At 34.4% G+C, this 12,203-nt stretch overlaps 1 protein-coding gene across 3 annotated transcripts in view; it reads left to right on the top strand.

Moving 5' to 3' along the window:
- Window positions 1-12,203, top strand: part of LOC105511568 (chromosome unknown open reading frame, human C9orf84) — a 105,099-nt gene that overhangs the window by 29,895 nt on the left and 63,001 nt on the right. For 2 of the 3 annotated variants that reach the window (XM_011941735.1, XM_011941730.1), the window contains 3 exons: window positions 4,943-5,096; window positions 5,608-5,719; window positions 7,348-7,501. In XM_011941735.1, coding sequence (XP_011797125.1) covers window positions 4,943-5,096; window positions 5,608-5,719; window positions 7,348-7,501 — 420 coding nt within the window. Of the gene's footprint in view, window positions 1-4,257; window positions 4,639-4,942; window positions 5,097-5,607; window positions 5,720-7,347; window positions 7,502-12,203 lie in introns of those variants that run through there. The other variant, XM_011941742.1, reaches the window with a different exon arrangement.

The raw sequence follows: 12,203 nt of genomic DNA, 5'->3' as shown, positions 1-12,203 counted from the left end.
CAAGTCATTATCATCATCATCCCTGAGGATTCTGTTCACTTCTTTCTTGTATTGGGCCTCCTGTTTCTTCAACCTTGTAGCTGCCAGTTTAGTCAGTTTATTCCCTCCTTTTAGTAGAGTACTTCTACTCATGGGCTCCTGAGAATAGGAATGTAGGTAGTAAATTTTTTTTTTAAACTTCCATATCCAAAAAGTCTTAAATCTATCCTCACATTTAATTGATAGTTTGACTAGTTATAGATTCCAGATTATATTTTTTTCTCAGAATTTCAAAGGCATTGTTCCATTCGATTCTAGCTTCCAGTATTGCTGTTGAGAAGTCCAGTGCCATTCTGATTCCTAAATATTTTTTATAAGATCTTTTCATCCTGAAAATTTGAATGATATTTTTCTTCCAGTGTTGTGAAATTTCACAATGGTGTGTGCTTTGTGGGTCTACTGTTATATATTAGGCTTGATACATGGTGTATCCTTCCATGTAGGTACTTATGCACTTCAGTTTTAAGACATTTTCTAGAATTATTTCTTTGATGATTATTTTCTTTTGTTCTCTCTTCCTGAATCTCCTATTGTTCATTTATTGAGGTCTTTAATGTCTTTCAATAAAGTTAAAATTTTTCTTCGTAAAGATCTTATATATCATTTATTTTATATATTTTTTATTTTCTTCAGAAATGTGTTACATATCTAAGATTTATCCATAAGTACTCTATTTTAGCTGCCGTTACTATTTATATTTCTAAATTAAAGTTTCTGTTTATTGCTTGTATATAAGAAAAGGCAGTTGATTTTTATAGTGTTATCATATTTATCTACCTCTTAAACTCTCATAGTATTTCCAATTACTAATTCTAATATATATAATCATATTGTCTGTAAATGATGGCTATTTCTTCCTTTGCAATATTTACATCTTTTTTTTTTTGTCTGACTATGCTGACTAAAACCTCTAGAACTTTGTTCAGTAGAAGCCATGATGGTTGCTATCTTATTTCTGATGGTAAAGAAAATGCTTCTAACATTTCATGTGTATGTCATTTTCAATGGTGAAATGTTAGAAGCATTTCCTTTAGTGGGTTGAGGAAGATTCCTTCTGTTCCTAGTTTGATAACAGCTTTTAATCGTGAATGAGGATTGAATTTTATGTTTTTCTACGTAGGTTAAGATATCTACATCTTAAATATATAGAATGTCCCTTTAGTAAAAACTCATAATTCTGTAAGTCAAAGATAAATTGTTTTGCTATTGTGATCATACTATATATGCATGATATTATTTTTAAATATTAACATGATCTTGGGAATATTTTATTTTATGCTTGAGTTTTCTGCAAAAGCATGTCTTTTTCTTTTTAATTGAGACAGGGTCTTACTCTGTTTCTCAGGCTGGAGTATAGTGGTGCAATCACATCTCACTGCAGCCTTGAAACACCTGGGTTTCAAGTGATCCTCCTGTCTTAGCCTCCTAAGTAGCTGAGACCATAGCTGTGCCACCTGCCTGACTAATTTTTAATTTTTTTGTGGAGACAGAATCTCCCTATGTTGCCCAGGCTGGTCTCAAACTTCTAGGCTCAAGCAATCCTCCCACCTCAGCCTTCCAAAGTGCTGAGATTACAGGTGTGAGCCACCATGCTAGACAAAAGCATGGCTTTTAATGACTGCAGTTTTTAATCTTATGTATGTATCACACATTTCCAAATTTGAGACCACTAATGTTTTTAATTGTAAATATGTAGATAAATATGTATTCTTATTTCCAATTATTTCCTTGGCATGAATTCCTAGAAATTGAACTATTTAGTATAAGTGCTTTTTTAGCTATATGTCCACTAGTATGGTATGAGAATGCCCTGTTTATGCCAGCATTATCATCATTGAATATATTACTGCTGATGTTGTGGTAATACATTTAAACCAATGTGATGGGCAAAAAAATTATATTTTTGCTTGCATCTTTACAATTACTGGTGATCTCTGTTGTTCACAAGCTGGGCATAAAAAAGTAAATTAATAGAATTACTGGTCTTTATTGGCCATCTGCATCTTTTTATTTTGTGAAATGATTTTCTCTTTTGTCTATATTTTGACATATATTTTATCTTTATATGTAAAGGTATTAACTCCAAATATATTTAACTTGAACCTAATCAATTCGCCAATTGTTTTCTTTTATGGTTTCTTTGATTCCTTTTATACTTAGAAAATTCTTTCTTAATTAGATAAATCCTTATTTGTATTTTCTTGAAGGTACTTGGGGTTGGTTAGTTGGTTCGTTTGTTTTTTTGTTTGTTTTGAGATGGAGTCTTGCTCTGTGGCCCAGGCTGGGGTTCAGTGGTGTGATCTCGGCTCACTGCAACCTCCGCCTCCCAGGCTCAAGTGATTCTCCTGCCTCAGCCTCCCGAGTAGCTGGGATTACAGGCCCCCACCACCAAACCCAGCTAATTTTTGTATTTTTAGTAGAGAGGGGGTTTCACCATGTAGGCCAGGCTTGTTTTGAACTCCTGACCTCCAGTGATCTGCCCACCTCAGCCTCCCAAAGTGCTGGGATTACAGGCATGAGCCACCAGGCCCAGCCAAAGGTATAAATTTTATTTTAGATTTTGATGTATGTTTAAAAGTAGGAATAAAAAATCTTTTTTCAAGTGTTTTGACTATTGCCCCAATATCATTTATGAAATAGTCCTTTCTTTCCCACTGATTAGAAATGCCACTCACATTATATATTAAATCCTTAACCACATTAGAATTCATTCTGGATTTTCTATTATGATCTGTTTTGCCTATTATTGTGTCAGTATCATATAATTTTAACTATTTAATGTATAATTATAATATATATTAATAATCTCCCATTTTATTACTTTTTTCTACTCTCATAACTATATTCTTCCAGATTTACTTTGTAATCACTTTTCCAAGTTCTAAAACAGTCCTCTTGAAATGGTAATGCGATCCTTTAAAATTTTACCCATAGTCTTTCTAGCTAGGAAAGTGTTTTATCTTGCTTTTTTTTCAAATTTTTAAAAAAAGATCTTCAATAAAGTTTTATCATTTCCTGCATACACTTTCTGAATATTTTTATGTTTAGTCTTTGATAGTTCACAAATTGGTGTTTTTATATTTTTTCCATTAATTTTTATGATGAAGTTTTTACATATTAAAAGAAACCATTAATTGTATAATTTTTATCAGATTGCTTAGTGAACTCTTTTGTTTTCATTTCATTATCTTGAATTTTCTAGGGAGACAAAAGTGTCCTTTGTAAAGAATAAACCTCTCTTCTTTCATGTTAGTAGACCTTTTTCTGCTTCTTTTCATAGTTAACTAGCCAAAAATTTGTTTCCTGGTGACAATTTAATATTCCTCTACAATAGAAGAAAACAGTCTCCTTATATCTGTATAGTACATATATTAGCTGTAGTAAAATAAGAACTCCAGGGCATGCTGTATGACTTAAGAAGGTAAGGAAGTGGCACTCTTGCTGTAAATGATCTTGGTAGAATTACAAAGAACACTGGTTGTGGTGTGATGCTGCCCTCAAGTGGTTTCATTAAAAACAAGTGGATGGAAAACAAGATCACATAACTGACTTCAGATGTCAGCCATTTAGTTCCAGAAATACCAGAATGAGGCTCCTAGATAGGGACGATGGCTGGAGGATCTGTTTAGAAGCAGAAGGTGGATATAGGATATAAACTAATGCTGTTTGGGTTTTTACTATTACTGTGATTTCATTAATACTTACAGAATGGATTATACCAGTAAATCATATTTAACTGTCTCAGATAAGCCCTCCTTAGACATGGAATTGATTGACTAACTTCCTTTGGTGTGTCATGAGAAGCTTTTGGCCATGAGATTGTCGGGAACTTAAGTTCAGATAAATAATATCTCTTAGGAGGCTAGTTCATACCACAAGTTCTCTTAAGGCATATCAAGTTAGCACCAAGCAAAGGGATGTTCCATTGCTGCCTGCATACCAATTATGTAGTTGACCATGGGAGACATTACTACCTGAAAACTCCATACCCTTATTTTCTCATGCCATTCAGCATCACTTAACCAAAAAGTCAATACCCAGAACAAGAAACCATTGCTCTCCCTTCAGGATGGCTTTCTTTTTTGGGAGGTTGGCTTTTTGAGTAGTTCTTCATCTGAGCTTGTATTTTTCTTTTTCTCTTTCTACTCAAAAACTTATTGAAGAATTGGGGGTAAGTTTTATGTTCTTTCCTGTGACTTAGAAACTGTTAAAGCTGTTAGACAACTGGCTAAGATTTCAAAGAAACCCATACACGGCAGGGTGGAGACCAAGAGGAGAAATATATTCCAGAAATTAACTGTTAGCAGTAGTGTTTCTTAATACATAAGCTGTATCATACTCCTTGAGTAGATTCTTTGCTATATAACTTTCACTGTAAATAATTTTATAGCAACCATGTATGAATAACTTGAGAATAATAGAATCAGTCTAAGTTGTAGGCACTGTAGACCATCTCCATTCCCTACATGTCAGAGACTCTGGGGGATGAATTGGAGATATTAAGAGGTAAAATGATGCAGAGAAGACCAAGGTCAGCAGAAGTCAAATACTTTTATTTCTTTAAAATTTTGCTTAGGCTACTCCTGGCTATTTTGAAGTGTAAGTCCATAAGATATTTTCCTCCACTGATTAATCTTTATTGATAAAGTATTAGCTGTTACAGCTCTTTTGGGATATTTGGCTACTCAGTGTCCTAGATAATATTAAAATTTATTGTACTTTTGCCTTTGTTCCAGTACTATGCTACATGCTCTATATGCACAGTAAAATGAAGAACTGAAGAGTTTAAAATGTGATTGAGAAACCCAACTGTATCTAATGACTGATTACATTAACTATCTGGATCCCTTTGGATAACTTTTAGTTTTTTTCTTATTCCTTTATGTTTCTTATTTCTTTTCAGATTTATTTATTGATGATAAAGGAATACTTTTTGTAAGTAATAGAAAACACCTACCAACTTTGCATACTCTCTTGAGTAGACTAAAACTATTTTTGGTAAAGGATCCTCTTTTAGATTTCAAAGGACAGATCTTCACAGAAGTTAATTTTTCCAGGTACTTACTTAATTGACCAATGCTGTAAATATTTGTAAGAAGTGAAAATGTTTTTGTATGATCACAAGCTTAGATGTTATCAATAATGTTTTATTTTATTTTGTTTTGTTTTTAGACGGAGTCTTGCTCTGTCGCCCAAGCTGGAATACAATGGCGCAATCTTGGCTCACTGCAACCTGCGTCTCCCGGGCTCAAGCGATTCTCCTGCCTCAGCCTCCCAAGTAGCTGAGACTACAGGCATGCGCCACTGCGCCCAGCTAATTTTTGTATTTTTAGTAGAGACGAGGTTTCACCATGTTGGCCAGGCTGGTCTTGAACTCCTGACCTCAGGTGATCCACCCGCCTCAGCCTCCCAAAGTGCTGGGATTACAGGCGTGAGCCACTGTACCCAGCCAATAATTCTTATCATTGTTTTACCTCAACTTTAATTTTAGTGATTATGTGTTTTGGTTGGCTACATTTAGTGTGTGACTTGCTTTTAGTAAACACTAATTAATGTATTTTTTTTAAGGGAATGTTTCTCTCTTCAAGAAACTTTGGAAGCTTTTGTGAAAGAAGATTTTTGTATGGATAAAGTGAACTTTTGTCAGGAGGAACTAGAAGATACAATACGTTTAAATGAGGTTGTAATACTGGCTTTCAATAATATTTTAGTAGTGAGGCACATTTTTGTAAAATTTTTGTAATATACATTGTCTACAATTGTCAGATTAAAAATATTTTATAATTGAATGAACATCTATCAATTAAGAAGTCAAATTTCCTTCTAAATAGTTGTTCTCAGGCTTGGCTGTGTATTGAAATTACCTGAATAGTTTAAAAAAATATTGAAGCCTGAGTTCTACACAGATATATTCTGATTAATTGGTCTGGTGTGCAGGCCAGTCATAGGGAACTTTAAAATCTCTTCCAATAATTCTAATCAATATACCTGGTATAGGAAATTAAGTAGTCATGTCTAGTTTAAAAATTGACACTGGAACTAGAAATATTGATTTATGAGTTATACACAAAAAATAGTACTTGAGCTAATGAGAATATTGTGAGAGTAAGAATATAGATGGTCCAAGACTGAATTTTAGTTTTCTGCCAGTGTTTAACAAGGATGATAGCATTTTTTGCATATTAAAGGCCAAACTTCTTAAAGATGCATTTAGTTTCAATAGCACACAAAATGGTTATAATATCAGTATATAAAGAATTCTAGCTGTTGAGAGTGCAATAACTTTCTGTAGTTGGACAAGCTCAGAAATCTAGGCCCATATTGATTGGATGCATTCACAAAGCTACTTTAAAAAACTATTTTTTTGGCTGGGTGTGGTGGCTCTCACCTGTGATCCCAGCACTTTGAGAGGCCGAGACGGGTAGATCACGAGGTCAGGAGATCGAGACCATCCTGGCTAACATGGTGAAACCCCGTCTCTACTAAAAATACAAAAAATTAGCCGGGCATGGTGGTGGGTGCCTGTAGTCCCAGCTGCTCAGGAGGCTGAGGCAGGAGAATGATGTGAACCTGGGAGGTGGAGCTTGCAGTGAGCCGAGATCGCGCCACTGCACTCCAGCCTGGGCAACGTGGCGAGACTCCATCTCAAAACAAACAAACAAACGAACAAAAAACATTTTTTTTAGGACAACTTAAAATGTTTTATATTTGGGGATTTTAATGGACTTAAAGCACTTAAGGGGTTTCCTTACAATAAAAATTTTAACATGATGGTAAAAATGTTAATTCACCAATAGGTCCCATTCCTCTAGTACCTCTTGCCTGCCATGTTAACCCTGAGAGTTGTGGACTTAATCTCTTTTGTTGAGGAGTCAAGTTCTGTTGGAATGAAAGAGAAACACTCCATGGAGCACAGTAAAGATCTATTCCATTCCATGATCTCCTTTCACTTCTCCCCATTTATTATCTCTTATCTACTGCAGTGACTGTTTTTAATTTAAAATGTTTACAATTTGCTATTAGCCAAAAAGAAGCTATTTCTGCATCTAGGGATATTGTACATCACTAAATGTAATGAGTAACCATAAAATACAATACTCAGAGAGAACATTGCTTATAATAGAATGTCTTTTTAGCTGCTACATTTCTGTTTTTTTTTTTAAAGTATATATAGATTTAACAATTTTGAATGTGGATTTGGTTTAAAATTTGGTACATCATTTAAGCAAACTTTATCCACTTATGATTTCAAAAATATTTATTTGGAAAGCCTCCCTAAAAACTTTTTTAAACTATATGTTTTTTCAGCCATCAAGTTTTCTCATTGAGTATGAATTCTTAATACCTCCAAGCCTCAAACCAGAAATTGATATTCCATCACTCTCAGAACTGAAGGAGTTATTAAACCTAGTGCCTGAAATAATAAACTATGTAGATGAAAGTGAAAAACTTTTCGAAAGAGGTGAGACTTAATTTTAAAATGTATTACTTGTAAAAACCACTTAAGAATGTTTGTTACATAGGTTCTTGTTTATTAAAATTTTTTGAACCTCCAGATTTTTAAAAAATGTTCTACAAGTTACATGTTGAAATCTCAGTATTACTTTTGATGAGATTATTTTCTTACTGTCATTTTCTTGTTGTTTTTGTTGTTGTTGAGACAGAATTTCGCTCTTGTTGCCCAGGCTGGAGTGCAATGGCAAGATCTCGGCTCACCGCAACCTCTACCTCCTGGGTTCAAGCGATTCTCCCGCCTCAACCTCCCGAGTAGCTGGGATTACAGGCATGCACCACCACACCCAGCTAATTTTGTATTTTTAGTAGAGACGGGGTTTCTCCACGTTGATCAGGCTGGTCTTGAACTCCTGACCTCAGGTGATTTGCCCGCCTCGGCCTCCCAAAGTGCTGAGATTGTAGGCATGAGCCACTACGCCCAGCCATCATTCTCTTTATATGACTTCCAGGTTTGAAACTTCTCTGAAATTTAACCATTTCAAGATGATTATACAAATAAAACTAAAACACCTATGACTATACACATTTTTTAAAGAGTTGTTTTCTTATAAACAATAAAACTATCAACTTCTATACTGACAATAGTTAACTATGGAGAGGCTCACAATAAAGAGCTCAGAGTAAGGATTCGTGGAGTCGATGACTAGGAGAGTCATAACTTAGAACTGAGGTGGTTTCATCCCATTTAGTCTTAGTAAATATTATTGAGTTATTTTTAATGACAGTATGAGCCCAAATATTTAACTGCCCTCTCATAAATTTCATTTAAAATGATCAAAGATATATAATATCATGGAAGAAAGGAAGGGGGATCTGTGATATCAATTGAGAACAGGAATGCTTGCCATGAACAGACCACAGACTTGAAGGAATTCTTACAGTTAAAACTAAATCAGGGAATTACTGTTCAGCCTACAAATCAAAGCAAGGGAATGAAAAGCCAACCTGGGAAAGTAGATCAACTCCATACCAGAACTTGCAAATATAGTAGCTCTCAAAATGCAGGGTGGGCCATAGGCTTATTGGCAGGACAAAAATCTCAGCTCCGTAAATGCTAATGTAAAGGACAACAAATGACTTTACTGAGTGATTATACTGTTAAACTCCCAACTTTCACTTGACTTGGCTGCTGTACTAAGTAAAACAGAGTCACTGCCACAGAGGACTTCTAACAAGGAAAGTTATACACACTATTGAAAGTTCAGGGGGTAGGCAGTGTTCCAGCTACCTTTGGGTTGTGGTAACAATAAAACTGCTTAGTACAGCAATAAAGTTGCCTGCTACAGGGATGTCTCCAGCCATAACTCCCTTCCTATTTCCCATGCTCAAAGTGTAAGGAAAACTATATGGATTTGCCTACTCTGAACATTCAATAAAAATGGAATCATATAATATGTGATCTGTGACTTATTTCACTTAGCATAATATTTTCAAATTTATTGACATTATCCAATGTGTCAGTACTTCATTTTTATGGCTAAACAATATTACATTGTGTGGCTATAGCACGTTTTGTCTATCCGTCCATCTGTTGATAGATACTTAGGCTGTCCTTTTAGCTTAAAAGTAATCCTGCTGTGAACATTCATGTACACGTTTTTGTCCATATATGTTTTCATTTCTCTTGGATCTATACCTAGGAGTGGAATTGCTAGATCAAATGGTAATTCTATGTTTAACTTTTTGAGGAATTGCCGGACTGTTTTCCAAAGTAACTACACTATTTCATTCCCACCAACAATGTGTGAGGGTTCCAATTACCTACATCCTCTCCAAAACTTGTTATTATATAACTTTTTTATAGCCATCCTACTAGATGTGAAGTGATATCTCATTGTGGTTTTAATTTGCATTTTCCAGATGGATAAGGATGTCAAACATCTTTTCACATACTGTTGGCCATTTGTATATCTTCTTTGGAGAAATGTCTACTCAGATCTTTTGTCCATTTTAGTTGGGTTATTTTTCTTTTTATTATTGAATTATAAGCTGTCTCATTTATTTTTGTTTCTCAGTTCCTCCTCTTTTGCCTTTGGGATTACTTGAATTTTTTAAGGAAGTGTTTTTGTGACAAAATTGTACATACCTCAGGTATGTAACATATTTTGATGTACATATACATTGTGAAATGTTTACCATAAAAAGGTAATTAACATATCATCAGCTCATAGTTACTTTTTGTATGTGATGAGAATACTTAAGATCTACTTTCTTAGTAAATTTAAAGTGTACAATGCATTATTATTAACTATAGTCACCATGATGTATGTTAGATCTCTAGAACCTGTTCATCTTATAACTGAAAGTTTATACCCTTTAACCAACTTCTCCTTATTTCCCCTACACCCTAGCCCCTGGTAACCACTCTTCTATTCTCTGTTTCTATAAGTTTGGCTTTTTAGATTCTAAATAGAAGTGGTAATATTAGGCAGTATTTGTCAATACCTAATTTTTTGAGAGTTTTTATCATGAAAGGGTATTGAATCTTGTCAAATGCCCTTTTGCATCTACTGAGATGATCATATGGTTCTCGTCCCTCATTCTATTAATGTAGTGTATCACATTTATTGATTTGCATATGTTGAACTATCCTTGCATCTCAGGGGGGAAGAAATCTCACTTGATCATGGTATATAATCCTTGTAATAGGCTGTCAAATACAATTTACTAGTATTTTGTTGGGGATTTTAAATTAATTTTAGAATTCTTATTTTTTATTGAATAATCATGGTTTTAAAATTTTCTATCCTTTTTATATGGTATATTACATTGAGTTTGGGATTTTCAATCAAAATTGCATTACTGCAATAAATCCCACTTTTTTTACCAGATTATTAATTTTGTGTCAATATTCACAAGAAATATTGGTCTGCAGTTTTATTTTCTTGCGATGTCTTTGTCTGGTTTTGGTATCAGAATAATATGGGTCTTATAGAATGACTTAATAGGAGTGACTGAATAATTGATGTTGATTTTTTAAAAACGTTTAGTGGAATTCATCATTGAAGGCAACTGAGCAAGCTTATTGCTTTGTGACTAGTTCTTGATTACCACAGAATTATGTTTTATGACAAAAATACAAAGATATATAGTTTAAAAAAACTAGGTAGATAAATTGTCCCACAGTCACTGAAGCTCTGTTCATATTTTCTTTCTTTCTTTTTATATTGTTGAAATGGGGTCTCACTATGTTGCTCAGGCTGGTCTTGAACTCCCGGGCTCAAGTGATCCTCCCACCTTGGCCTCCCAAAGTGCTGGGATTACAGGCTTGAGCCACCGCACCCGGCCCCTGGTTTTCTTCCTTTATCTTCCAGCTGCTGTAGTAACCCTGAACTCTAATTTAGGTAGAACTGTCCTCTAATTCTTCAAGATAATAAGACTGTAGATTTTTATCCAAGTTCTAGTTGACCCAGCTAGTACCAAATATGTCATCCCTTCAAGTGAAAAGCTGTAAAAATGGGAAATTTACTCAGTATCAATTCGCTTTCCATTTCTGCATGCTTTAGACTATAGTACCTTCAGATAGTCACTTTACATATTTTATTGAGAGTTATAAATGCTATCTACAGGAAGACTGGTCCAATAGGAGCTATTGCTAGAAGTAAAACTCCATTCTGCTTTATATACTAGTTTTTAAATTTTCTTTTTATCTCCTAGGATTCTATTAATATCGCTGAACTGTAGATGAATATTTCTTCCCCTTCTCCTCACTTTATGTATTTTATAGCTGGCTACTGTCATTCTATAGGATTTAGAGGGGAGAACTAATATATGTGTTCCTTGCTTTCTTGAAACAAAAGCCAGATAATTTGAAAGAAATCAATTATAACCTCATTTGAAACATAGGTTAATCTAATTAAAGCTAAGATCTTAGATATGTCTAAGATCCCCAAGATCTCAGCTTTAATTAGAATAATCTGTTTGAAAGGGAGAAAGTTTTGGTGAAAAAATATTCTAAATTTCTTATTTTAAAAATAGGAGAACTGAGACATAGCCTTTTTTAATTGTTAAAAAAAATTGAAATGCATATATTATAAAATTAATGATAATGCATTGATTTGAAATAAGATATTCTCAGCCCAAAAGCTTCTTAAGCTGATAAGCAACTTCAGCAATGTCTCAGGATACAAAATCAATGTGCAAAAATTGCTAGCATTCTTATACACCAACAACAGGCAAGCAGTTTGTATGGAACCAAAAAACAGCCCAAATAGCCAAGACAATCCTAAGCAAAAAGAGCAAAGCTGGAGGCATCATACTACCCAACTTCAAACTATGCTATAAGGCTCCAGTAACCAAAACAGCATGTTACTCGTACAAGAACAGACACATAGACCAATGGAACAGAATAGAGAACTCAAATAAGACCACACACCTACAACCATCTGATCTTTGACAAACCTGAAAAAAACAAGCAATGGGGAAAGGACTCCCTATTTAATAAATGGTGCTGGGGGAGCTGGCGAGCTATGTGCAGAAAAGTGAAACTGGACCCCTTTCTTACACCATGTATGAGAATTAACTCAAGATGGATTAAAGGCTTGAATGTAAAATCCAAAACTATAAAAATCCTAGAAAAAAATCTAGGCAATACCATTCAGGACATAGGCATGGGCAAAGATTGCATGATGAACACACCAAAAGCAATT

The sequence above is a fragment of the Colobus angolensis genome, unplaced genomic scaffold (assembly GCF_000951035.1).
Source record: "Colobus angolensis palliatus isolate OR3802 unplaced genomic scaffold, Cang.pa_1.0 Scaffold103, whole genome shotgun sequence".
NCBI lineage: Eukaryota > Metazoa > Chordata > Mammalia > Primates > Cercopithecidae > Colobus > Colobus angolensis.
The sequence above is the reverse complement of the archived record's forward strand: the minus strand, read 5'-3'. Positions and strand labels throughout refer to the sequence as shown.